The 25,405-nt window shown below is 37.6% G+C and overlaps 4 protein-coding genes across 5 annotated transcripts; 3 read left to right on the top strand and 1 right to left on the bottom strand.

Annotated features, from left to right (window-relative positions):
• The first annotated feature begins 23 nt into the window (after nt 1-23).
• LOC149008701 (uncharacterized) lies at nt 24-5,578 on the top strand. The gene is made up of 3 exons (XM_089162227.1): nt 24-672; nt 1,174-1,989; nt 5,061-5,578. The coding sequence occupies exons 2-3, from the start codon at nt 1,433-1,435 to the stop codon at nt 5,128-5,130; spliced, it is 627 nt and encodes a 208-aa protein (XP_089018353.1). The 5' UTR covers nt 24-672; nt 1,174-1,432; the 3' UTR covers nt 5,131-5,578.
• Nucleotides 5,579-6,334: 756 nt separating this feature from the next.
• Nucleotides 6,335-10,747, top strand: OHP2 (one-helix protein 2). The gene is made up of 2 exons (XM_089163858.1): nt 6,335-6,897; nt 10,285-10,747. The coding sequence occupies exons 1-2, from the start codon at nt 6,479-6,481 to the stop codon at nt 10,397-10,399; spliced, it is 534 nt and encodes a 177-aa protein (XP_089019984.1). The 5' UTR covers nt 6,335-6,478; the 3' UTR covers nt 10,400-10,747.
• A 1,557-nt stretch (nt 10,748-12,304) lies between these two features.
• On the top strand, nt 12,305-21,384 carry LOC149008703 (TSL-kinase interacting-like protein). 2 transcript variants are annotated; one of them, XR_016174638.1, is made up of 9 exons: nt 12,305-12,447; nt 14,652-14,849; nt 15,166-15,371; nt 15,572-15,813; nt 15,890-16,037; nt 16,179-16,568; nt 17,195-17,317; nt 17,404-17,896; nt 20,181-21,384. XR_016174638.1 is itself a non-coding variant. In XM_089163449.1 (8 exons), exons 2-8 carry the CDS (start codon nt 14,696-14,698, stop codon nt 17,512-17,514), a joined length of 1,374 nt encoding a protein of 457 aa, XP_089019575.1. In that variant the 5' UTR covers nt 12,305-12,447; nt 14,652-14,695; the 3' UTR covers nt 17,515-18,982. The 2 variants fall into 2 exon arrangements, 1 of the variants encoding a protein (XP_089019575.1); XM_089163449.1 differs by lacking the exon at nt 20,181-21,384 and having other exon boundaries at nt 17,404-18,982.
• A 1,703-nt stretch (nt 21,385-23,087) lies between these two features.
• Nucleotides 23,088-25,180, bottom strand: LOC149008704 (peroxidase 12-like). The gene is made up of 3 exons (XM_089163213.1): nt 24,867-25,180; nt 24,562-24,756; nt 23,088-23,794 (listed from the first exon to the last, which is right to left on the bottom strand). The coding sequence occupies exons 1-3, from the start codon at nt 25,113-25,115 to the stop codon at nt 23,180-23,182; spliced, it is 1,059 nt and encodes a 352-aa protein (XP_089019339.1). The 5' UTR covers nt 25,116-25,180; the 3' UTR covers nt 23,088-23,179.
• Nucleotides 25,181-25,405: the final 225 nt, after the last annotated feature.

Below are 25,405 nucleotides of genomic sequence, written 5' to 3' on the forward strand. Positions count from 1 at the left end.
GGGCATCTCGCAAGCGGATGCATGGACACTTGCCTTGTCTAGAGAATCTTGATTTATCTTTCTTGGGCTCTGGGTGATATTGAGGATGTGGGTGGATGTGGGTATTAACAGAGTATACCATAAGACAGGAATGAACCTCCGACTTGTTCGTTAAGAGGCGTTGATTCTACCAACCAAGCAACCCTGTGAACATAAAGAAAATATTTTGAATTGATACTGTGAATAAATGAAAGAGTCGATCATGTGATTTGAAACAGAGTTGATAAAAGAAACCATTTTGAATCGGGTGCTTTATGAGGAAAACACAAAATATTTTATGTGTAATATTAACTTATCACCGGATTGAGTAAAATATTTTGGGTTTACCAAGAAAAAAATAGTAAAATATTTTGGAAAACTTTCATTAAAGCCGAATTCAAGAAAAAAGAAGGCGTTTTATTATTGTTTGATTGAAAAAGATCATGTCCGCCCCAACCCTCCCCAAAAAAGTTGAAAGGTGAACGGAATCTTGAGTCTATATTCTCAGTTGTTTCTTTTTCAATCTTTCCGTTCTTCATCGGTTTTACTCTTTCCCGCTCGTCTATCTCGAAAGCTGATAGCCGGGAGTACGGGGCTGCCACATATGATCGCCGGAAATCTGTTGAGATTGCAGATCTGCAAACCTCTTTTCAGGTACAGTTTTCTCTGTAAATTTTGAAATTTGAGAACTAATGAGGTTGATGAATACGAAGCACTCAGTACATAAGAGGCTTTTGTCATTTGCCTTTCTTTTTCTGATTTCACTGGTGAAATATACGAAGTTTGAAGTAATGTAGGTGACTTCTGGAAAGCAATTCCGGAAGCAGTGAGAGGAGTATTTCAGGAATACTCGGAAAGCTATTTCTGGAGCAGTGAGAAGGAGTGTTTCAGTAATACTAGGTTTTGGCCTGATGTGCAATCGTCATTATCTTATACCGTGTTTAATCGGGCTCTATTTAAAAAATGTTTGTTATTGTCGAACAACTCTTGCATTTCATCAGACACTGGTACTTGTTTGTTTAAACATTCCACTTCCGAAAAATGCTCATTCTTTTCAGAAAATAGTTGGGTTTCCTATCCTTATAATTATTTGTCTAATATTCTGTGTTTCTGATGATTTTTTTCCTGTTGTTCTTTCTCCCCCCTGTCCTTCAGTAAGAAACTAAACTCTGGACCTTTGGACAAGATCGTCTCAATGAACTTCGAATAATTTGGGACTTCGTGAAAAATAAAAGAGTGGTCCTGTTGATTGCCTCAGTGGTATTTCCAAGATTGTCAATCACCTCCGAACCCCTTAAAGACCAGCTAGTCTGACAATCCGCTTAAACGTGACTTGTAGTTGAAGTGTTGGTGGTTAGTTGGATGAGGGAGTGAAGTGAGAAATTCCTTTTCAGTTACCAGATGAGCAGAACCTATGTTGTTGGCAGTAGAAGGAGGAGGGTTCTTCTCTTCTTCAGCTTCTGGATATAGCAAGGGTCTGACCCTTCTTCTATTGGGTAGGAAGGATGAAGAAAGACCCATGAGAGTGTCACCGTGGAATCAATACCAGTTGGTGGTGCAAGAAGCTAATTCTGATGTGCGGCTAGCTGGGAAGAATCAGGTGTCACGTGGATGTGCTTCTTTTGTTTGCTTTGGTTGTGCTTCTGCGGCACTTGATGGCCCCTCTCCTCCAAAAGTGGGTCCTCTCCTGCAGCAGAATGTTGTGGCTGAGTCTTTTGCCATTTCTGACGAGAATAAGGGTTGTATCTCTCATCATGGAGATGATAGAAGCATAAAACAAAGCTGTCTCAAGAGTAGCTTAAAGAAGTCTTCCAGTATTACCCTGAATCAATTAGCTGGTGTCGAGAGTGATTTGCATGAGACATCAATTGAAACAGTTAGTGAAGCCCCTGTTTGTACTGAAAGAAGGAAAGTGCAATGGACAGATGCTTATGGGAAAGAGCTTGTTGAGATCAGGGAATTTGAACTCAGGTATGATTTTGTGTCAGAGTTCTCATTATTTTTACAAAGATGATAACCATGCATACTTCATTGATGAATCCTTGTTTCCTTTACCATTTTCATTATGCATCCACTCATTGAATCTATAACTAGCTTCTATTATGCCATTGTCAATGTGACTTCTTATGTTTAGTTTGGCACGAACTTTCTTTTAAGTTCAGAAAAATGTCAACCTTTTTTTTTTTTTTGGGGGGGGGGGGGGGGGGGGGGTGGGGGGGGATGTCAGAAATTGATATGTTGCAAAGAACGATCAAGAATTTATTGTGAAATAATTTTGAACAGTTATTGAACTTTAGTTGCTTGCTGCTATGGTGGCTCTTCTATTAATTAATTAATTATTTTGAATTAATGTACATTTAGTCTCTGTTTTGTTTTATGTTCCCTATATTCACCATTTTGTGCTTTGCTTTGATTGCATGGGTTTTAATGCTTCTCTTGATTACTATCATGATTTGAGAAACTTTCCAACTTACAATTCATTATTGAGATGGCCTGAAATAGGTTCTGGAATTTATGTGGGTTGTATATGTGCTCTACCGGCCCAAACTTGGGCTCACTGTGATCCCTGACAGCATTTATGCACGAATGGTTTTCCAATATCTTGAATGTAGTTTCTCCTGCATCTCTAAGTTTATCTAAAAGGTGGATTTTGGTGCCATGATAGGGTTCTCCATTGCAATCTAGAGTTTTTTAGTTTGAGTCAGGAAACAGCTGTTCCTAGAAGCAAGGGTTTAAGGCTGCATTTATATTGCAGCAGTCTGAGCCTTGTGCACTGGGCATACCCTTTGCCAATCCCCCCTCCTTCCGGATGGGACTAGTGAAGTGTTGTACAATTCCGTGTTTTACTTTCAATAAGCTTGTTTCAATGGCTTTATGCAGTTCTGTCAGTATTTTCACGTTCTTTGAAGAGGGTAGCAGGTAGATCCTTCTTTCGGGGTGGGGTTGGAACTGATTATTTTAGATATTTGGGATGGATCTTAAATGAAAAAAGTGATATTGAGGATGTTGTTTCTCATAGAATTGAAGAAGAATAGATAAAGTGGAGAGGTGTGTCTGGACTGTTGTGTGATCTTTGATTCCTTCAAGACTCATTGGAAAATTCTATTGGCAGTTTTACAACTCGCCATGATGTATGTATTGGAATATTGGGCTGTTTAAAGGTAGAACCCCTTTAGCTGAGTTATTTGCTGCATTTTTTTTGTCACTGTGTTCCTTTTTTGCGCTTTGGTATTCTTTGCATGGTCCATCTAACTGATCCCATTTTGTTTGGATAGGCTTTTGTTGTTGTTTGAAGAGGGCACAGGGAGGCAGTGAATGTGCTAGATGAAACATTAATCAATTATTCCTTCTAGATCATGATTGTTGTTGTTACAATCAGTTACCATTATAGTAATTATTAGTATTGTTATATAAAATACCAAGGCCAGCATATTACCTTGGCTACAAATTACAGGATGGGGAATAGCCATTTAGGTTGTAATCTTTCTCCCACTTGGATAAATGCATGCTGATTGCCCTGTTTTAAATTAGCAGGCATAAACACATTGAAGTTGGTTAATTAATTATGCCTGCTAGTGATTACATGTTGAAAGTGCAAAACCAGACAGGAAGATAACAAGGCTATAAGAGATATCTTCTGAGGAAACCAAATTGACTGTACTACATTCTGGGTCGTGATTCTTTGGCCGGTTTGCCAATGGCCCCGTCTGTTAAGAATAGTTACAATGTCACGATACCTTGGCTTAATATATGATGCTAATAAAATTATAGTCACGATGTAAATTAAATATAAAGATGTGTAATCATTAAATACTGTTTGGGGTTTGTCCGAAGCTTATAAAGCGTCTTTGACTTTCCGAATATGAGACCCTTTCCGCTGTAACAAAGTTCAATTACTTGTTGCGGCCTTTTTCTTTTTAGTATTTATTCATGTGATAGTTTGTATATGAGTTTTTATCAATCGATAAATATGAGTCAGTCTTCTCTGCTCAAATTTTGTGTGTTCTGGATCTGGATGTTATTTTTGACATTTTTTGTGATATTCTCCTATTGTGTACACTATTTTCCTTGAAAGACTATATTCATTCTTATTTAGTGCTCCTTCCCCTCTCCCAAACCCTCCCCCTCCACCTTTTTGGGTGAAAATTTATTGCCTTCTTGTTGAGTATGCATTTTTTCGCATACATACCTCAATACATGTTCATTCCTTGTTTGAATGGGTTTTGACAAAACATCACATTATCATACGATATTGAAACTCCTGGTTAGAGTTTCTAAAGTCCTGTTTACTCACCAGAAAAGAAAAAAAGAGGCCTTCCTGTCCTTTACCCACACAAGTTCTTTAATTGTATTGAAGAAGCACTTGTTCCTGAGAAAGCCCAGGATGACAGCAGATTGGTACGTTCTCTCAAATTGAATTGCAAAGTGGGGTATTCTCTGACTAACAGGAGCCTGAATTTCCATGTCTATTTTCCCTTTCTTAAGCAAGGAAAAGAATCGGATGGGATCAAATAAGCTCTGCCATAGTTGGGATTGGTGGTCCGAGTTTTTAAATAGGCCTCCCATCTATGTGTGGAATTCCTTAGATGATTCTATCAATTTTGGTTCTCAGAAATTGTTTAAGGTGAGGTTTAGTTACATCAGTGGAGCTATAGTTGTCAAGGAGTTGCCTAGGTCTCCAGGCCCCTTTATCACCTTGTGTCTAGGACACCTCTTATGTCTTGAGTTACCTAAATGCCGAGACAGCTATGAGTTGAGTATCCTTGCCTAAGATATTGTGTTGCTATTCATATTTCCTGTGGTTTTCTCTAGGATTCACATTTGCATTGAACTTTTTCCTGTCTAATGGTATCTGATTTGACCAAATCAAACCCTTCCAAAGGTCCTAGATTCGGGAACAAAGTACCAAATTTGCTTGAATTCACATTTGCATTTCAGAGTTTTTGATGTATTTACACATATTAGTCCTTGGTGCACTAAAATTTGCATTTGAATTTGCCTTTCCTTATGGAGCTGACATTGGTGAATTGATGTGATGGCAGCGATGTAGGTTCATCAGATGGGGAATCAGAAACTGAAAATGAACAGAGGTGTGCATGTGTGATTATGTAGCTTTGGGCCAAATGGACAGACCCTTCATCTTACTAGCGAACTGAGTTCAAGGTCTAACTGTAGAGACAACAGTTTTATAGGAGTGACTACTAACAGAGACCTTCAATTCTTCTTATTATATTTGGCAAGGACTCCGGGCTTGTGACTGCTGTTTAAGATTGATCATTCTTTGATCAGTCATCTTTTTTCATCTTTGGAGATTTCAATTTTGTCAGTCATGCTTATTTATGCTTTCTGCTACATATGTAATGCTATGCCACTGTAATTGTTTCTTATCCATTATTTTGTGTATTTTTTCAGACGTCTGATGGGATTACTTCCATTTGTTTTTCTCTTGGGAAATGTCTTTTTCTAACATATGTAGATAAAAAGTTTCCATCGAATATTTGTGTGATTTTTTTGGATTTGAGGTTATTTAGGCCAGCTTATTCTTGCTTTTGACTACATCTTTAATGTAGCTTTTATATATAATTCAAATATATATGGGTACTTTATATATCAGAATCATCCCGCTACTTTAAGTTTAGTCGAGGTAAAGAATCCTAAAGGGAAAGATTTAACCTGAAATATTGAGGGGTATTAATTATGGATCTATCGAAAAATATATCAACTTACATAAGCAAGGTTTATAGTATCTTACTATCTAATATGATAATAGTCGATACCGTATCCAAATTGTGGGTCACTGATATGGTACATGTCAATACGTCTCTCTATTGAATTGCATTAAAAATGTATTGGCTAGTATAATACAAAACTCATTACGAGATGATACATCTCTTAAAATCACCTAATCGTAACGCTATTTGATACATTGGGCTTTTTAATTTTAATTCTCATCTTAAATACCTTAGCTCGGTTTTAACCCGGCCACAAAACAATAAGATAACTCATAATTTCATGTAATTATCATGTTTTTATTAAAAATAACTTATAAGGTAGTAAGGTTGGTCTTAAACATAGGGCTTAGGTAGTTAGGCATTGGAACCGGGTTACTATACATGTTTTTGCTAACTTCTGTGTCAAAGTGGGCAAATAATGGCAGTAACAAACAGGATTACGAGTCGGGTTACTCCACAGTGTAATGGTTATCATACAACCCATTTTACTCCTAAACCCAACAAGGCATGCCCATCAACCCGACCCGTTATGGGCTTGGCATTGACTACTTGGGTGGATCTTATCCATAGCTTTGTGTGGGTTCTCTGAAACCACGATCTTTCCGACCCCTCCTCTTCTCTTCGATTTGCTTCGCTTCTCTTCTCCACGTAACCAAAAACAGAAACCCAGAAAACAACAAAGGAAAAAGCAGAGCAACGAAATACTGTTAGATATTAGCAAGGAAAAAATGTCTGTAGCTTCTTCTTCGATCCCCTATGTTAAAATCGCGAGTTCATCCTCAGCAACAACACCCTGTTCTTCATCATCTTCTTCATCTTCTTCCTTGAAATTCTGTGTCACTAAGGCTTCCATTACCATAAGGAATTCAAAAGCTGAAGGACCTCTCAGGAGACCAGTTGCACCTCCTTTGAGACAACCCTCTGATACTGTTAAACCTGCTCCTCTATCTCCAACTCCTCCTTCAGCACCTACTAAGCCAGCCCCAGTTGAGGTCTCCCAGGTATCGGATCCTAATATAGTAACTCTGGAATTTCAAAGGAAGATGGCTAAGGAGCTTCAGGAGTACTTTCGGAAGAAGAAGCTCGAACAGGCGGACAAAGGACCCTTCTTTGGGTTCATTGGAAAGAACGAAATTGCCAATGGCAGGTACCTACGTTTGTCTCTTCCATTTGCCCTCTTATGGTTTTGATATGGTCATGTTAGGACGAGTAACGCAGAATTACTTTAATCTAGACTGCTCTGTTATTTGCGAAGGAACATAAAAGGATAGTTGAGCTTGGGAAATCGAAACTAGACTTTTAATTTAGACAATTTCCATTTTCCCCTTTCACACCACCCCAGCAGGCCCTATCAAGTGGAGGAATTTCCATAAGTCATGAAGAGCTAGAGAAGTTCTTTGTTTTTTTTTTTTTTTGTTTTTTTTCTTTCTTTCTTTCATTTCGATCCAGCCATTAACCTAAGCCCTGTGTTCTGTGTAGTCTAATTTGCTTCGAATTAGTTTTTTTGAAATTAAATATGAGAACTTCACTTATCAACTTGAAACACTTAAATCCTGGAAGATTAAGCTCTGAAGAAATCTCCCCACAAAATGAAGTCTTTTGTATTCCTCAGCAAAGGATTTCAACTCTGAAATGATTTGCTCGTCACTCTGCTAAGTGAGATATCAACTCAACAGTCATCAATTTTTCAAACAGAGGAACAAATTTTCATTGTTGAAATTAGGCTTATTTTCTCCCATCCCAAAGGATGCCTATTGTGGGTTGGATTATACTCAACACTTCCAATGAGATATCATCTGTGGACCTTTAGAAATATTTCCTCTTAAATGGACCTAAACATATTTCTGGATCATCCACATGTAATCACATTGTGTGTAAATTTTTTCATGCCCCCCTCCTCTTCCTCCTCCTCCCTTAAAGATCTTCCTCTTTCTCTTCATTGGTGAAAGCTGGATGGAGATGAACTTATAGCTAGTGACGGATTTTGGGCAAACACAATCACAAGAAAATGACCCCAAGAAATGCACAAACAATCTCTTACAATGAAAGATAATTTGGTTGCCTAAAAAGGTTACAGATAAATGAAGATCAAAAACTAAATTAGAATATGGAACATACACATAAAGCCGTTGCATAAATATTCTACTTCTTTCACCCATTATGACATTGACATCAGGCTTTTGCTTCATTATTATTATTTTACTTTTTATATCGTATGAATGAATTTTGTTAATAGGTGTTTGTTAGAAATCCTATCTGGGTGGTAGGGATCAAATGGTGAACAAAATTCTAATTGCCTTTGCCAATGCTGCTTAGATGACTATAATTTGATTTTTGCTGCTTCAATAACACTCACTTACTTGGGGTGATTATTTAGATGAATCCTTTGCTGTCATCATTTCTATCCAGGCTGCATCTTGTTTTAACTCACAAGCAGTGACTTATTCTTAGCCCCATTTCTGCCTTGGCGACTTCTTGCTTTTCCTATTGTCCTTTCAATGCCTCCAACTTGTACAATATCATTCCATTGTTAACTGTATCTCAGGGTATTTAGCATTCCATGTGATGGATTACAAGAGAGTGATAGACTCTCGGTTCACTTATGAGGAAATCATCATGGTGTATTTTGCTAAAACAGTGTTTTTGAGTAGAAAAAGAAATATTAGATTTGGGTTTCATATTTCCCTTTGACACTCAAATCTGTCAATTTGGTATTCTGCTGATGGAAAATATACTGGAATAATCCATTCAATTGGAAATGCCAATCCGTCTGTAATTGCTTAGTTGAGACAACATCAACTTTGACTTTTGATTGAACCGCCTAGTTTCATTAGTTTCATGTGTGTGTTTTTTGACATGGTATAGTTAACGACTAGACTTCTTAGAAGAAAGAGGAAGGGTTGCAGAAGAATAGAGGCAGAGAAGACAAAGAAGAAAGAAATTGGGAATAATATGCGATGTCTTCGCTCAGTGATTACAGATCTACTTATAAGAGTACTTTCCCTCCATTACATTTCTACTTTCCCTCCCAAATAACAGAATGCTGTTTGGATCTCAGAGTTGATATGCATTGAGGAAGCTTGGCCTGCGTCCTCTTCTAGATGTTTGACGTGGCATCTGAAGGGCCACCTGGTTATCTTGGTTGGTTTCTATGCCAAGCCCATCAGTCAAGGGGTCAATCATTGTTACAGGATAATTGTGTTCTTATAAAAATCTATCTATCTTGTTTGAATCATGGTTTAGACTTCAAGGTCTTGGGTTTGGACTTTTGTTTCAGCAGGATAGAAAATAGAGTTGGACCGTGATCTTGGAGAGTTGGTTTTTTGTTTTATTTTATTTTATTTTCTTTTCTTCCTGGGAACTTGAAGTCAGGTTTTGGTTGGTTTTTCAACCTAATTAGGTCATGAAATTTGGTATGCAACCTATTTTGGGGCATTTAAGTATAATGGCATTATCAGATTTTGAAATCTGAGTCTCCTAATAGGAGTTTGACATCAGACCCTAGGTCGGAAGGCTCTGATATACTAATAGACCCTATTCCACACATAAGTCAGTGATATAAAATACTGGAACACTGAGATCTTGCTGAGAAACCAAGTTCTCTAGTCATTGCTATTTCCTTAGCTTGTCACTTGCTGGCCTCAGACCATCAAAAAACCAAGATATCTTAGCGGCTCTCTGTGAGACCACATTCCATGGTTTTCATACAATTAGAATTATTTCTATAATATAAACTAATAATTATGCATGAGAGTTTCTAATAAATTGAGTTAAAGTTCAATAATCAAGTAACTAATTGAAATTGTTACTTAAGCAGCACTGTCTATTTATTGTAATGTAACTACTGCATTGACAGCCCCCTCTTATCTCGTGGACTGTGATTTCAGACAAGATTTACTGATACGATATATGTGATCATTTATATGTTAAATGTGCTGCATCCTTTATGACAGACTGAAGAAATACAAAAGACTCAAGAGATATGACCAATGCGTTACATAATTCATAACCTTTATGCATCAACTAACATGGTAGTGTATATATATATATATATATATATATATATATATATATATATATTGGCAGCATATGGTAGTGTATATGAAGTCATCTTTAAATGATTCATTGTGGTAGTCTTTCAACAATTAATGTACTACCAAACATAAGGCCACCATAGCTGAGTATTCACCAACTTCAGAAGGTTTCATCATAAAATATGATCCCCGTCCGATGTTTAGCCACACATAAGAATAGTTCAGTGGTTGCAACTGAGTTATAGCATAGGGACTGTCGCATGGTCTGGAGAGATGCTCTATGGCTACCAATATACTCTGTTTATGCACCTTTAGTACTTAAATAGAGAGCAACAGGATAAAGGATGGTAAACAATTGATGATGTAAGTTGGAGAACAAAAATGATCTAATTTCTACTGCTTTTCATTGCTTCTTGTCCTCAATGGTTTGTTTATTTAGTTACTTATGTCAGCATTGTTAGACTTGATCCACAATTTAGATGCTCTATGTCGATATGCAGATGGGCAATGTTCGGTTTTGCTGTGGGGCTGCTAACGGAGTATGCAACAGGTTCAAATTTTGTTGATCAAGTTAAGATCCTTCTCTCCAATTTTGGGATTCTAGATCTGGAATGATTCTTCTGCTTGATCTTCATCACTGTCATTCCCTTTTCGTGTTGTAATTGCTGTAATCATATTCAGTCTATAACTTTTGGTGCTTTACCATATTTTTACTCGATTTGATTATCCTGCAATGTGTTTTCACTATTCGTTTTACTTGTAAGAATGTACAAGCTCTGTATTCTAGCCGTCTAAAAATTTCTTAGTCATCCTTTAATTATTTGGAAGGGTGAAAGCTGTGTTTTTTTCACTTCCTGCTACTGTTTTCATCTGAAAATGGTCTCTGTATTACTATTGCTGCATTCTGTTTGGCGGTCTTAATGTTGAGAGCTTCTGTATTATAAGCTCTGTGTTCATGTTATATGTCCTATGGATCGCTAACATGCTCCTCCCCGAGGAGATTCGAATATTGGCCCTTGTCCCCGAGAAGATTCGAACCATTAAACTCATACTATGAGGGGTCAATCTTTTGCCAATTAAGCGAGGACTGATATTCAATCCATTTCTGACTAGGAAATTGACTGATTATTTCCTTGTAGGTGTGTGACATGTATCCTAACATTACATTAAAATAATATTGAAATTCATGTGCAAGTCTACGTCAAAGGTTGTGATTACATCAAAGAAAAAATGATGTGACTTGTAAAGGGGTTTCAACCCTTTGATGTGATATGAGAACACATGTCATACATCCGAAAGGAAATTAATGATCAATTTCATTCATTTTGATTATTAGGAATTTAGAATCATTGAATTTTAGGATTGAAGTCGAGGAACAATTACAAAACGTAAAGAAAAGAGAAAGTGAAAGCCTTCAACATCTTGCAATCGTTGATTAAATCACAATTTTGTGTGTAAATCCTCAAGGTGAAGGAAGCTCGTGGCCACCAAACAATCCATTAGTTTCAACAATCTTGAACATCAGTTACATATAGACGAGAGTTATACTTTTGTATCAAATTCTAAACTGAGTTATAATCAACCCTGTATTGGATAATTTGAGCCGTTGGATGCATGATGGTTCACCAAAATAATCCGTGAGCTCTATAGGGGGCCGGGGCTGGCCCCCATGCCACTGCCGCAGTCACGCAAAATCAAGCCCACGTGCATAACATTTAAGTATGGCCTGGTTTTAATTTCCATCCGTTCCTTTCATAAAGCAAAATGAACCCAAATCGATTTACCTCTTTTTTTTTCTTCAAAACTGATTTACCTTTTTACTGTATCTGTTACCGGACCATTTATTTCCTAGTTGATTTCCTTGTAGATGTGTGACATGTGTTCCAACATAACACCAAAAGGTTGACGTCTTTTTATAAGTCACATCATTTAAAAAATAATTGAATCACAAGTCTTTGATGAACTTATAAATAGATTTTAATCATTTGATGTTATGTTGTGACACATGTCATATATATACAAGTAAATGGAAGGTCTATTTCTAATAAAGAAATGGATTGGATAAATTTCCATATGTTACCCAACTATCTTGATTTGGCTTTATGGAAAGAATTCACTTATCATGATGAGAATAGAAGGATTGGGCCTCCAGTTTCATTGTTTTAAAAGATGGGCTGGAGTGATTTTTCTGGCCCATCTTCAGTCCGTGGTCGGAGAATAATAATATATATATTATTTTTGGGTAGAAAATAATATTCTATTTGGTGTTTTACATTATCGTGGCGAGTAATTTGTCACATGGTGACGTTGTTGGTTCACTCTTTAAACGGGCAACATAGTAACATACTAATACTATACAGATGGGACCCACATACTAAAGCCAAAAGGCTTCTCCCGGAAAAATAAAAAAAGATTAAAAAAAAATAAAAATGAAAACACCGCCAAAGACAAGGCTCCTATTAAGCCGAAACTGCATTCTTGAAATCGTAATCCAAAAGTATTTCCCGCGCGGCCCTTTCCGCTTCCCTCCTCGGCTTCCCTGATACAAAACTTACAAACCAGACTTCGAACTTTTAATTCTCACAATTCCGAACGCCTTGATAGATCTTCTTCTTGTTCAAGAGTCTTCGATCTGCGAGTTTGTGCTGGATACGATTGAAGAGGTATGTACGCTTTTCCCTTCGGAGTAGAGAAGCTTCTCGGATTGATTTTGCGTGTCTAAGTCGTAGGAATTTTGTTGTTGTACCGAGTATTGTTAACCTAGATCGATGGAATTCCATTTTCGATACGCTTTGCGAATCTTTCTTGTGCTTCACGGTTCTTAATATGGATGTGCGAGTGAATCCACTTGTTGTTTCCTGTCGAAATCGAAAAGCATCCGTTTGTTTTTTCACGTCAGGGTAAGCTCGTCGTTGAATCGCTAGGGTTCCCTTATTGGAAGGGATTTCTATATGTACCAGGTCTGCAACTTATCCAGACCGCTACTGTTGGTTCTGTGTCATTCGGTAACCGCGTAACTACTACTGCTGTGTTTATCATGGCATCAATTATATTGTTTGGAACTGCGACAGAATGAACTCATTTTTGTTTGTGTTTGTGGAAAAGAAAAAGTTAGAAGATACACTTCTTTAAAATAGGATTTACAACTTGGTTTTACATGGTGCCGAAGTTGAGATGACACCTGGGTTTGTGAACCCAATGGTCATCATTTCCAATTTACGTCCAATATACCTAAGAAAGTATATGCATCCAATTTTCTGATTTCTGAGAGCATCATTAAATCTTTAGCTTGCCTATTTGGTCAAATTCTACTGTATGGCAGCTGCTTCTTCTTCTTTTCTTTTTTTGGGGTGGGGGTTGAGGGGGGGGGGGAATGGATGAATGCTTTTATCTGTTTCTTCTCATAATGGTTTTGATAAAATGTATGCAATTTGTAAATAAATGGAGGAGAAATAGAGGAATTACTGTACAAGGATTTACTGTAAAATGGAGGAACTGGAACACTATTTCTGGGGTGTTATGTGATCGTCATATCCCTTTAAACCAAAGAAAAATTTCATTGGGTCACTGTGCTATCAACAATGATATGTGTGATCAAATGTTGGACACTATAACAAACATGTTTTAATAAACTTAATGTGGGGAGACAATGACATTGCGTTGGATGAATGGTAAAACTAGGAAAGAGTATGAACAAATTGAAGTAAACTTGGTGATCGATTCTATCTGTTATAAGTCATGTGAAGCTCATCTACATGCTATCAACATGTGCAACAGTGGCAGTGGGATGTTTCAGTCTGAAGAAGTGATTTATGTCATATTGAAAGAGCTAAAAGAGCTAGAGGTAGGCCTAAATATGAAGAACAGTTGGTGAGGAATGACGTGTATAGCTTAGGATTGGAATCTTGTGTGGTTCTAAATAGAGTTGGTTGTTGAGATAGCATATAGCCAATTCCATTTACTGGGATTAGGCTGCATTTTTGTTTAATATACGTCAGCATTGGTATCGCTCTTAGAATGGACATCATCTGTTACAAACCTGTTATGATGTGTTAGATTTCAAAGTCAAATTGGCATGCCTCCCAGTAAACCAGACATGTTTTTTTAACTCTCGTTTTTGGTTCATGGTGGTCCTTGCCGCTATAGCATTATGCTTAGTTAGTTGTGTTACTCTAGCATAGCCTTTATATTTGCATAGACTTTGGTGAGTTAATAAATAGTAATAGCACAACATGGACATTAAAATCTTATAGGACAATGTTTAGAAAGTAATTAGTTGAGATTGCATGAATTTTCATTTTGATTATTGATGCATGAATTTTCATCTTGATTATTGAAATGATAATGCTTTTCTGAGGCAAGTTCGAGTCTATCTCAATACCACCATGTGTAGGGAAAATATAACTCCTAAATGCCAAAACAATTGTATAAATTCATAATGCAGCAATGGGATATCAGACAGTTGAAAGAGATTTATGCTTACTTTTTTCAGTTCTGTTTGATTGAAGCTTGTTTTCTTTAGCACATTGTGCCTTTGAATGATGAGAACTACTCATTTACACATCCTGCATGAGTCCTAGGTTCCATGTCTTTTCTGTCTACTGAGTCAGATTCTTGGCCTGTGTGAGCCTTTCGAGCCTTTAGGTTTTGTCCTGTCTGTGTCTGTAATACACAAACCTGAGTAACCATCCCAAATTCAACTATACAAGAAAATTTCTTTATCCATTTATAATTCTTTTTTTTCTTCTTTTTAAGTCATACAGGTTCCATTAATAATTTGACTCAATTGCAGACGAATATTATTTGTTCTGATAAGGTTATTCTAGCAGAAAACTAGCTGATTACTAACACTTCGCCAATGCTGCAGGATAACTGGACTTGTGAAAGAAGATCATAATCAGAGGTCTTGCCATGAAAACTGCTGGGAAGCAACGGGGGAAAAAAGATAACACTTCACTTAAGAGCAATACAACCATAAGCATTAGTCGCCCTGAAGGCAAAACATCTACAAAGAGAACGAGGCCTCAGAAGTGCAAAGCAGTGCATGAGATTTGCAGTCTGAGTGGTAAATTTTATAATTCTTCTTTATTTATTTTTTCTAGGGTTCTTTCTCATGAAAAACTATGATCTCAGTCATGTTAAGGGATTTACCTTTTGAATATCTCATTTGAGGCCTGCTTTAATTTAACATGGATGTTTGTATGCCATGTTCCGACTCCTTATATGACTTGGACATAATAGCATTAACAGCAACAAGAAGCAGCCTTGTCCCAACTAAATGGGGTCGGCTACATCGATTCTTGCCTTCCAATCAGCTTTGTTTAAGGCCATTGAAGATATAAGGCCTAAGCTATGGCTAAGTGGATTGCTTCTCTTTTCAGGTAAAAATGAGAATGTTTTGGCTGGAAATAATGAACACCTCGTCTCTTCAACAACTCAAGCATCAAGTCAGCTGTCTTTGGACAGAATGGGTATTCCAGAAAGAGAAAATGATGTGTCCAAGCATGGGGAGACACTAAAATCTTCTAAGAAGATCAAGCTCCAGCTTTTCCCAATAGATGAGCGAACTCGCTTAGGACTGGAAAAGGTAAGGACAAAAACACAACAATGAATATAATGTCCAAACATTTTCATACTTATAACAGTAGAGCTGTATACAATGAGGCACTCCCTAAACCCTAGAGTGGTAGGAGCCTTTTTCACTTGGTATGCACTTTATTAACAGTAACTTTTAGAAGTAGTGTTGAAGGCATTTATTTCATTTTAACATTACATTACATATTTTAGGATGGCTATAATCCTTACTTGGAACTTACTTTAAAAGCTCAAAAAAAGATACCCTCAGTGGTGAAGCATCTCAATATGAAGTGGGAAAGTTCAAGCATAGCAAAGGGGGAGCTCATGCTTTTCCCATACAGCATTTGTATGGACAATCTGGCAGTGTATGCAAGATGGTCTTTGAATGACATTGACACTAGAGCAGCAGATGTATATACAGTGATTGGCAAACCTTCTATTTTCCGACTGAGGTATGAAGTTTATTTTATTGAGGTGAATTGTCAAAGAACTATTTTAATCAACTTGCTGACTTGGTCCATGTTCAAGGTATGGTTGGCTCTCTAATTTAGAGCTTGAAAACCTTCGGTCACCTCTTACCTCCAGTGATTTTGAGGGTTTTTTGCAAACTGAAGGTATACCGAGAGGTTTTAGTAACAATATGCAGATCATGGAAGGAGACCAGCAAGGATGCGAGGTAATAAAACCAAAGAACTTCTGACAATGATATGCTGAATGCTTTATTTTTTTCTCGGGGGGGGTAGCATTTGCTTTCTCAACTTATTTTTGCACATTGTTTATATTAGTAATAATAACAATTTTTACAATGTATATCCAGGATGATCTGAGAACAAGCCATGATGTCCTATTATCATCATTAGCATGGTATGAATGTGTTACAAACTTTAGCGTTGGAGGTTTGCTGTCAGAAGCATCTCTGCAGGGAAACCCTAAATGTAATGATCCAGGGCCTGTTGGGAATGATTTGTGTTCGCAGCAATTTCCATTTGGCTCTGATGTTGCTATTTCAAACTATGCGCGTGTTCGTGCTCAAGGCCCAAGACCGTCCTCTGATGGATCTCATTCATCCATCTTTGATGCGGAAGAAACATGCCATGCATTTTCATTTCAGAAGTTGTCTTCACCTGCTGAAAGTGTACTCCTCCCTGCTTCAGAAAGTGTTCCTGCTGGATCTTGCACTCGTGATGTCAGTTCCAAGTCATATGAGGTTTCTCACTGCTCATTTTACTTATGATTATTATTGTTACTAATAGGGAATATTTTTATGTGGACAATTTGCATTGCTTTGGACTGTTGCATTTACTTATTTCAATCCTTAGGATGGTCTCCAATATTTGAACTTTAATGGTTGACCACAAAGGTTAACAACTTAACATCAATCACAAACCCAATGCTTCTATCAGGTGGGTTCCCTATCTCAAACCAACCCCCACCCCCGGGAAAAAAAATAGAGGGAGAGAGAGAGAGAGAGAGCAGATCCAAGAAAAGGGATGGTTTGTATTGGGTGAATAGTCTCATGAGTTGCCACTCTTTAATTTGTAAAACACTTCTGATTTTCAATTACTTGGGGAGAGTGTGAAGTCTATGAATCTTCATGGGTAGTATCTATACAATCCTGGACTCCTACACTGAATTCTGAATGTTTTTAGTTTTATGGGGATAGCTAGATTGTTATATCACTCAAGTCCACAACATTCGTTGGTTTGTTTTGTTATACTATTAGTGCTTGTCACACCTCAGCTACTGTTAAACGGCTTTTGACCTCTACATGTCTGGTTTAATGCTCTTCATGTTTTACTGAAGTGGCTAATCTGTTCTGAGAGGTTTTTGCAGGTGGGAAACCAGACTGGGCCCTTTGAGAAACTTGCTCTACAAGCACCAAAGGAAGACTCGCTACCTCAGGCACATGAAATAAATAATCTAGAAAGTAGCGGTGGGCTGGAAGGCATTAAATGGGTACTTAATGTTATGCTTTTAATGAATTAGTACTCTGATGAAGTTGACAGTAAATCTGATTACTTATCCGTATTGCTTGACTGCAGAGTGATTCTCAGGGGCTTTCAGACTGGGGGTTTGCATCCTCTCAGCAGATCATTAGTGAGGAAAGTATTAACCTCAGTAATTTCTTTGCGCAGTCTAGATGCATTCCCTAGCTGCTCATTCTTTGCAAGAGATGGGAAGGTTCCTACAATTGAAAGATGATATTGTCAATAATGAGAAACAAGTGAACAGCTTCCTTGTATTTTGGTACATGGCTGGGATAAATTTTGTAGTGCATTCTTCTATGAAATTTTTACAAAACCAAAAGGAAAAAGAAGGTTAACATTTACAATTACTTTTAACCTAGTTTGTAGTTATGCAGTTCCTTGGCAGCAAGGAAATTAATTGTGGGCTTACAGACACGTCAGATATTTTGATCTACAAGAGGATAATTAGTTGGCTGAATGTGGGGCGAGCAGATGCAGTTTGGACTCTGAACTATCATGGTTTCAAACGGGGCAGCCTTCAGCCGGCTGGGGTCAAATTTGGTGACAGGTATGTCACTTTCCCCGTACTTATGTAGATACTGAGTTCAGATAGCCTTAATACATCATATGAAGAAAAGCACAAGCCATTTTAGATGGTTGAAATACAAGTGTAATATTACATAATCCCTGTGGTTTCATTGTGCTAAGAATTGTCATACTATGATGCATATAAAAATAAAATGGTTGGATGGGTGACTCAATTAGCTTACTCATATGATACCTAGCTTGTATGACATTAGAAAACCTGTCAATTAGACTCTCTTGTATTTCTCTGCTTGGTTTATTGAGCTTGGATTGAACATGGCTTTATCATTTCAGGGTTCATGTCGGTAATCAAATTACAGATTAGTGCTGGGTGAACTGTCATCTGGAAGAAAGGAAAAAGAAAGTGAAAAAATAAAATAAAAGAGCTAAATACATGAATATCTGCATAAACGTTATATACGCTAACCTATCTGAAAGATAAAAGGATTATATGCACTAACCCATAATGGGGTATCTTAATTTTTGACCAGCGTAGAGGTTTGTAGTTCAACTCCCCTTCACCTACTCCCAGTGGAAAGAAAAAGAATATCAGGGGTTTTGGCTTAAAATGAGTTTGGGAGATGGTAAGGCATGCATGGCATAAGATTGAAACCATATGGTGGATGATGTAATACTGTAGGATTGTTAGCATGCCTAATTCTGGCCCTATCAAATTCTTTTTGATAGTCGCTTCCTCTGTCACCGGCTGTTACGTTCTTCATCAAAATTGCTTGTTGATTGAATGTTCTATATGATACGTTATGTGGAGGAAATTATTTACCATATTACTTGAGGAAACAACAAATGATACCCTTATGCAGTTTTTTACACAGGTCTATTCTTCTACCAAAAATGTTCAGGGACTCAGGTATGAACACAATTGAGCCCATAGAGAGCTTTGGGCCCTGTTGCCTGCGCGAGAAACCATCCTTGAGCGAAACTCTCATGACAAACATAACCTCTAAACAAGTCTAAGTGACTCGATGAACAGTAAGTCTTAAGCTCTGTTTCTTGACAGGGTTGACGATTTAATGGATATGATATAAAAGCTTAAAACCATGATGCCACTGCAAACCAAAACGAGTTTAAACATGACCGAATTGGAACCAAATGGGTTCTTATTCGTAGTAACCAGAAAGGCAAAACCAAAAAACACATTAGTCCTCCTGCGTCTCCTGTGGTAGAATTCGCCTTTGTAGATGACTGTGAGGGAATGGAGTGTCACATACCATAACGGATGTCGGTGAACTTGGTCTTGATCCACTTGAAGCTGCTACGTACTGAGGACTTAAGCTTACCTTCCATGGTGAGTACGTTGTAAGAGGCCACCCTTTTCTTGCGCTTCGTCTCTGGGTCGCTTGACTTGCAGCAAGGACCATTGAAGCTGTAAATTTTGGGCTCCTCTTCTAATTGAAACCCAGCTCCGTTGTAAGATGACGAGTACTCAGGGAACGATCTGCACTTCTCCATATATTGATCAACAACTAAGACACGTCTCTCTGCTTAAGGAGGAGGAGGATGGAGTTATGGTTTCCTTTATAAAAAAGAAACTCCAGAAAGAGAAAAGGATGGATAATGGCTTTGTCGGATCCATGAGGGGAGAGACCAACATAATGGAGGATTGGATATGCGTTGATTTGACATGAATGCCAATATGGACGATAAGGGTTTAAAGTGTTAAAGTGGGAGTAGCAGCAGAGGAACCTTATTTTGATTGAGGGTGGATGTCATGTGTGATGTTGGAGCCCTGAGAAAGCTTCAGATTAGGCAACCATGGGCAATGTGACACAAAGGAAATAGGGATTCATTCGAGATTTGAACACAGAGAAAGCGAGAGGTGGGTGATGGTGGTGGGATCCATAGGAAAGATTAATTTCACGTGGACGTGGGTGGAGGAGATTAGGGGAAGGACCAGAGATTGGTTGTGGCGTGCGCAGTTTGGTGATATAATTAATTTCGGAAAGGAAGAAACTTATGAGTCATGATAAGTATTGGAAGTATGGGTTAGATCTCCTATTATTAGTTACAAGGAAACATGCACAATATTGTGATTTCTTATAACTTAAGTTTGGCAAATTCTCTTTTATTCTCTTCTATATAATGATAAGTTCTCTCAATGTGAAAAAGTTTCAAAGCTTTACCAAAGACGTAGGGATTCATGTCTGATTATTTGTTTGTGTTGTCCTTTGAGTGTAATTACTTGAAATTATTGTAAGGAAAGCTGAAGCCCAACAAAACAATGCCTTGATTGTCTTGTGTATTCGCAGGCTTTGCTTACATGACCATTGAAAAATACACAGCACCATGGAGAGACTCTGGAATGTCCAAAGACTGGAAAGAGCAGATTAGCTTGAGAGGTTGTCGACCCCACTTCCTTTATTAAGCAACGGGAGCCCTCTGCTTTGGCTTTTATCAGGTTGTGTCCTCTTTAATGTCTTTCTGTAGATTATTATTAGACTTGATACATCTAGATTGGAACGTTATTCTGAAACCGCCTTCCAGAAATGATAAGGAGGCTTTCTCATTCAGAAAGTGAACAACGTGAAAGAATTATATCAGAGAGAAATAGAGGTATTGCAATAATTAACTATATTGATTATATGCTACAGTATATGCTTCGGACAAAGTTACCAGCCACTTGGCTTCACTTGGCAGTTGGTACCCATGGTGAAAGAGGAAGGAATCTCAATTGGGTATCCAAGGTCAATAAGTTTGGTTCTGTTTCACCAAAGAAAAGGGAGAAATTGGTTCAAGAACAGATTTCTGTTTTTCTCTTACTTGGATTTATTTGGGATCTGAGTACTAAATTTTTTTAGAAATTCAATGAAGTACACATGGAGAACATAATCTACCTTAGTCAAACCTAAGGTAGTTCTAGCCAACTCCAATTCCTTACAGACACAGATACATTCTAACGATTGAAGACCAGCTTAATCTTTGTACAGAATTCTCTGGAGGTGTTGAGAAAAGTCTTGTTTTAAAATCCTCTTAGGTACATGTTTATTGTGCACATGATTAATAGAAGAAAATATATGAGTATATTGGTATATTTAGTTTTGGGTAGACATGAAATGGTATATAGTTTAACCATCTGAGCCAGGTTCAGTTCTTAAGAACCATTTGTGGGTGGGTCTATGGAAGACTTTATTCCCCACGTAGTTGTAGATGGTATTCCTAATTCCTTTATCCAAATACCCGTGAACCACTTGACTGAGAATGGGAATACAAATATGTGCTTTCCTTCCTAATATGAAATAAGAAAGTGGTAGAGGGAAAGTTATAAGCAACTTACTTTCAGTCTCCATAGCAGGGAAATTATAGTGGGAAGGTTTCTTGTAAGATATTTACTATCTATTTGGTTATTAGATAACAATTCACAGCAAGAAAACCACATGCAAGGCCACCTTCATTGCTTTATCTTCATCTGTCAGAAAGGTAGAACTGATTCTGTTGACTGAGGAGTTTATATCAGTCCTTTTAAGTGTTTGGAAATCTTTACTGCATGTTAGGTTCTCATAAATTTTAGAAGGGTTAACGAGGCTTAAAGCATTTGATGCTAGTGACATGTTTCCATAGAAGAAGCTTTCCATTGGCAATTGTTGAAGTGCAATCTGTGTCAGCCCTTTTGCTTCCCATCACCCAAAAGAAGAAAAAGAAAGCCACTAATAAAAGGTTTAAGCCCTTCGGCCTTTTCTTGTCTGAGCGCCTGTAGATCTTGACACCTAAGTGCTTAAGAAAACTCTCCTAGGTTCAGTGTGACATTTGTGCGCTTTAGCTTCTGTTACTCATGAAGCTTTGTGTCCAGGTGTAAACCCTGCGAAGAAGTACTGTTGGATTTTCCCAAAATATTTTCCAGAAATGCAGATTATGTGGAGCTTCATGAGCATGATAGGCCAATTACAAAGCTTGGAAACAATTTTTGTTATGCAATTATATGATTTCTCTCCAACTATGATCTTGTAAACCTCATCATCACCGGTGGACCATTGTAGTGATTATTCCTCCCCACCTTTGTGACCTGGGAGCCCTCTCCCTTAATTGCTAGTCCACTTGATTGTGAATAAGAAGTATAAAACTTTAGCTAGGTTGTAAAATGATTATTCAAATGAAAGTTTCGGAGGACAAAGCTAGCATAAAATGGTAATTTTTTCCTCTCTTTTTTCTTATAATGATTACAATCATTTAATCTCTCTGCAACTGTAGAGTCATGAAAGGAAATTCCATGCTGAAGGGTAGGTCGGAATGATGAGTTCCTGGATGGCTCAGGAACCATGACCCATGAGTAGATCGACCCATTTCGAATTTTGTTCTGGCAAGCCCATTCAAGTATTATACCATTGTGGCCAAGAGCAAAACTTGCAACATAAACAGAATGATTGCAAAGGTAACGTTCATGCATATTTCAAATCATCTTTTACTTTAGTTAATTTATATGGGAGCAGTTCTCTATCTTTAAAACGTAGAATAATATACGCTGGTGTTTCTTGAGTCTCACTTCCCACACAATAAAGGAACAGATGTTTCATTTTGTAGGTAATAACTCAGGAAAAGCTAATCATCATGTGGGAAGCCTCTTTTATTCATTTAACAAATTTGTGTGAGGTCGACCGATATTGAGTAAATTTATCACAATAACAATAATAATATTAATTAAAAAGTGATATAGTAAGGGGTTTTATGGTGATGTTCTCAATTCTTGTATTTATTTGTATTTTTAGAATAGAAACTGTCCAAAATATGTATGTAGAGTTTGGTCTATTTCTTGTTTTTTTTCTATTTTTGAAATAAAACAGTGCTTTGGTCCAATCTTGAGGCTACTTGAGAAATTTCTCACTTAAAAAAAAGCTTCTCCTAAACAATTTATTTTTCCCTCTTTTGTACATCAAAACATGAAAAACTCAAAGTTTCACCTTTGACCAAGATTATTTTTGTTTCATTCATTATTTTCTTTTGGGTTATTGAAAGATTTTTTCCTAATGTAACCAGACATCATTTCAACATTTAGAAATAGTGAGAGCAAATAAAAATACATAAAAACAAACTTTTAACCTAAAAATGTGGAAAAGGAATAGAAACATTACCATACAACTCTTAACAATCATCAATGTAAAGCAAAGCAACCATACAACTCTTAACAATCATCAATGTAAGCAAAGCAACCATACAACTCTTAACAATCATCAATGTAAGCAAAGCAACCAACGAACACTAAAAGAAGAACAACTACACACCATCACCATTTATGAATTAAGACTGATGTCAAGAGTCAAAATTCGGCGCTCTTATCCTTGTTGTCGTCTTCTATTGTGGATAGAATGGTGTTAGAGTTGATTGCAGAGCAATTTGCACGAACCTCTCCTCGGGTACCTGTCAATACACTAAGTTGTCCCATTTTAATCATGGCAAAGGCAAACTTCTCGAAGAACAATGCTTGGTCAAGAGCGAAGCTGGTTACGATAGGCTTTGTCCTATTATCCATGTATAGGTCTTGGTCGGAGGTGAAGAGTCCTTGTCGATTCATGAGATTAATGTAGTACTTATTGTCAAACCTGTTTGGGGTTCGGATATCCAAGACTGTGGTGGCGTTGGTATTAAAAGCCGGGCAGGTTGTCTTAAGGTTGTTGGCTAAGGTCTTATCCATGGTTGTATCTTGTGTAGGGTAGAGACGATTGGTGAAGGAAGCGCAGTGGCCTCTGCCAATTGTGTGGCCACCCAAGAGAGCCACAAGATTGGTGGCGTCGAATTTCATTTTGGCAAATTTGGCAAGAAGTGTGTTGGTATTGCTGGTTGGCGGTGGCAGGTCTGCTAAAGTTGATTCTTTTGTCGCAAAGCTCACACCATCTCGCCTTCCTAAGGGCACATTGTAGTCAGGTCCCCCGCTCTGCACATCAAAAGTAACATACTGAGGAAATTAAGGTAGCACCATCAAGGGTTGCTCAGTGGGCAATGGCCAACACCTCTTAACAAAGAGCTCATAGTTCAACTCTCCCTATCCTATATGTATGTTAGGTATTTGATTAGTGTATCAAAAGCTTCAAAGTGCATGGAATGGGTGGAATCAAGTCCTTTAACTTATATCATGCCATTAGGCATATAACAATATAATAGTCTCATCCCTTAATGTAAAGCTATTAGTTCCCCCACCCCCACCCAAAAAAAAAATAATAATAATAAAATAATAATAATAATAATACCACCCTTAAGTTACTCCTTTAAATTAATGTCACCCTTGAGTTAATCAATTTATCAATTATTCCCTGATAAGATAAAAATATATCAAAAACACCCTTTTATTGTTAGGAAGTCAAAATTAAATGATGATTTAAGCAATTTAAATATGCAAAGCTTGACCAAAACAGGCGGCCCTTTTTGCTACAATTGGACCTCCCTCCTCATCATTGCGAAGTTTGGGGATGTGTCATGAATAGTATTTTTAAATTTAAAATATGAGAATAAATAAGTAAAAACTAATTGAGACTAATGATATTAGTAATAGATGGTATATTTTTAATAACTCAATGGGTGGTGTTGAAAATTTCCCAAAAAGTTAAGGGTAGCAAAAGGAAGCAAGAAAAAACCAAACGTTCATAAACCTAATCCTACAATTGAACCAAAGTTGACCGGAGCCAACCGGGTTGTATACTTTACCAAGAAAACGGAGTCACGGGCAGCAACAGCAATGATATCTGCACAAGAGACGACTTGGCCGCACTTCTTGTGGATGAGGGCTTGAAGGTCGTTGATGATCTGAAATGCCTTAGTCCTGAGGGTTAAGTTTGGTAGCGCCGCCTGCTCGGTCGGACCACTGGCTGAACCATCCAGCAAAACCGAACCATCACATCCCTGTAGTCACAGTTGCACCCCACATGACCATTAGAACCATAGTGTGGTAGCTACGTACTTCACATATTTTACTACAAATGCTCGATCATAAGCCCAAAAGAAAAGCTTACCTGAACAAAACAGTCGTGGAAATGAAGACGAAGGAGGCCACCAGCTTGGATGATATCCCTCTCAAAAACTTTCTTTAGATGCCTTCTCACGATTCTCTCAAATTGAGGACACTTAGACTGGTAGAAAGACCATGAAAGACCCTTCACCAAAGAAGGGGTAGAACTTGCCTCTGAGACACTAGAATAGATACCCAATACAAGTGAAGAAGTCAAGAGCACTGAGAAGAAGAGAGACAAATTGGAAGCCATTATTGATGGATTGAATTCTACCTGCAACTCTTAACTACAATAAGCAAAGGGAATGAATGACTCTGATCAAGCTACTCAACACTTATATAGGCACAGTCAGTGAGAAAGGGAAAGGCTTCAATGGAAGATATTTCTTGAAGAGTCTCCAATGGTATTAATTAATCTATCCAAGTCGAGAGATTTGCAGAGAAGATATTGGTCGTTAGGTTTGACCTAAAAATATTGGTCGTTAGGGACGTGCATGCATGTAGTCAGTTATTATTTAATGAATTAATTCATTAGAATTGGTC

This window comes from Hakea prostrata, chromosome 7 (genome assembly GCF_041222555.1).
Source record: "Hakea prostrata isolate BN-2017 chromosome 7, UWA_Hpros_2, whole genome shotgun sequence".
NCBI classification, from domain to species: domain Eukaryota; kingdom Viridiplantae; phylum Streptophyta; class Magnoliopsida; order Proteales; family Proteaceae; genus Hakea; species Hakea prostrata.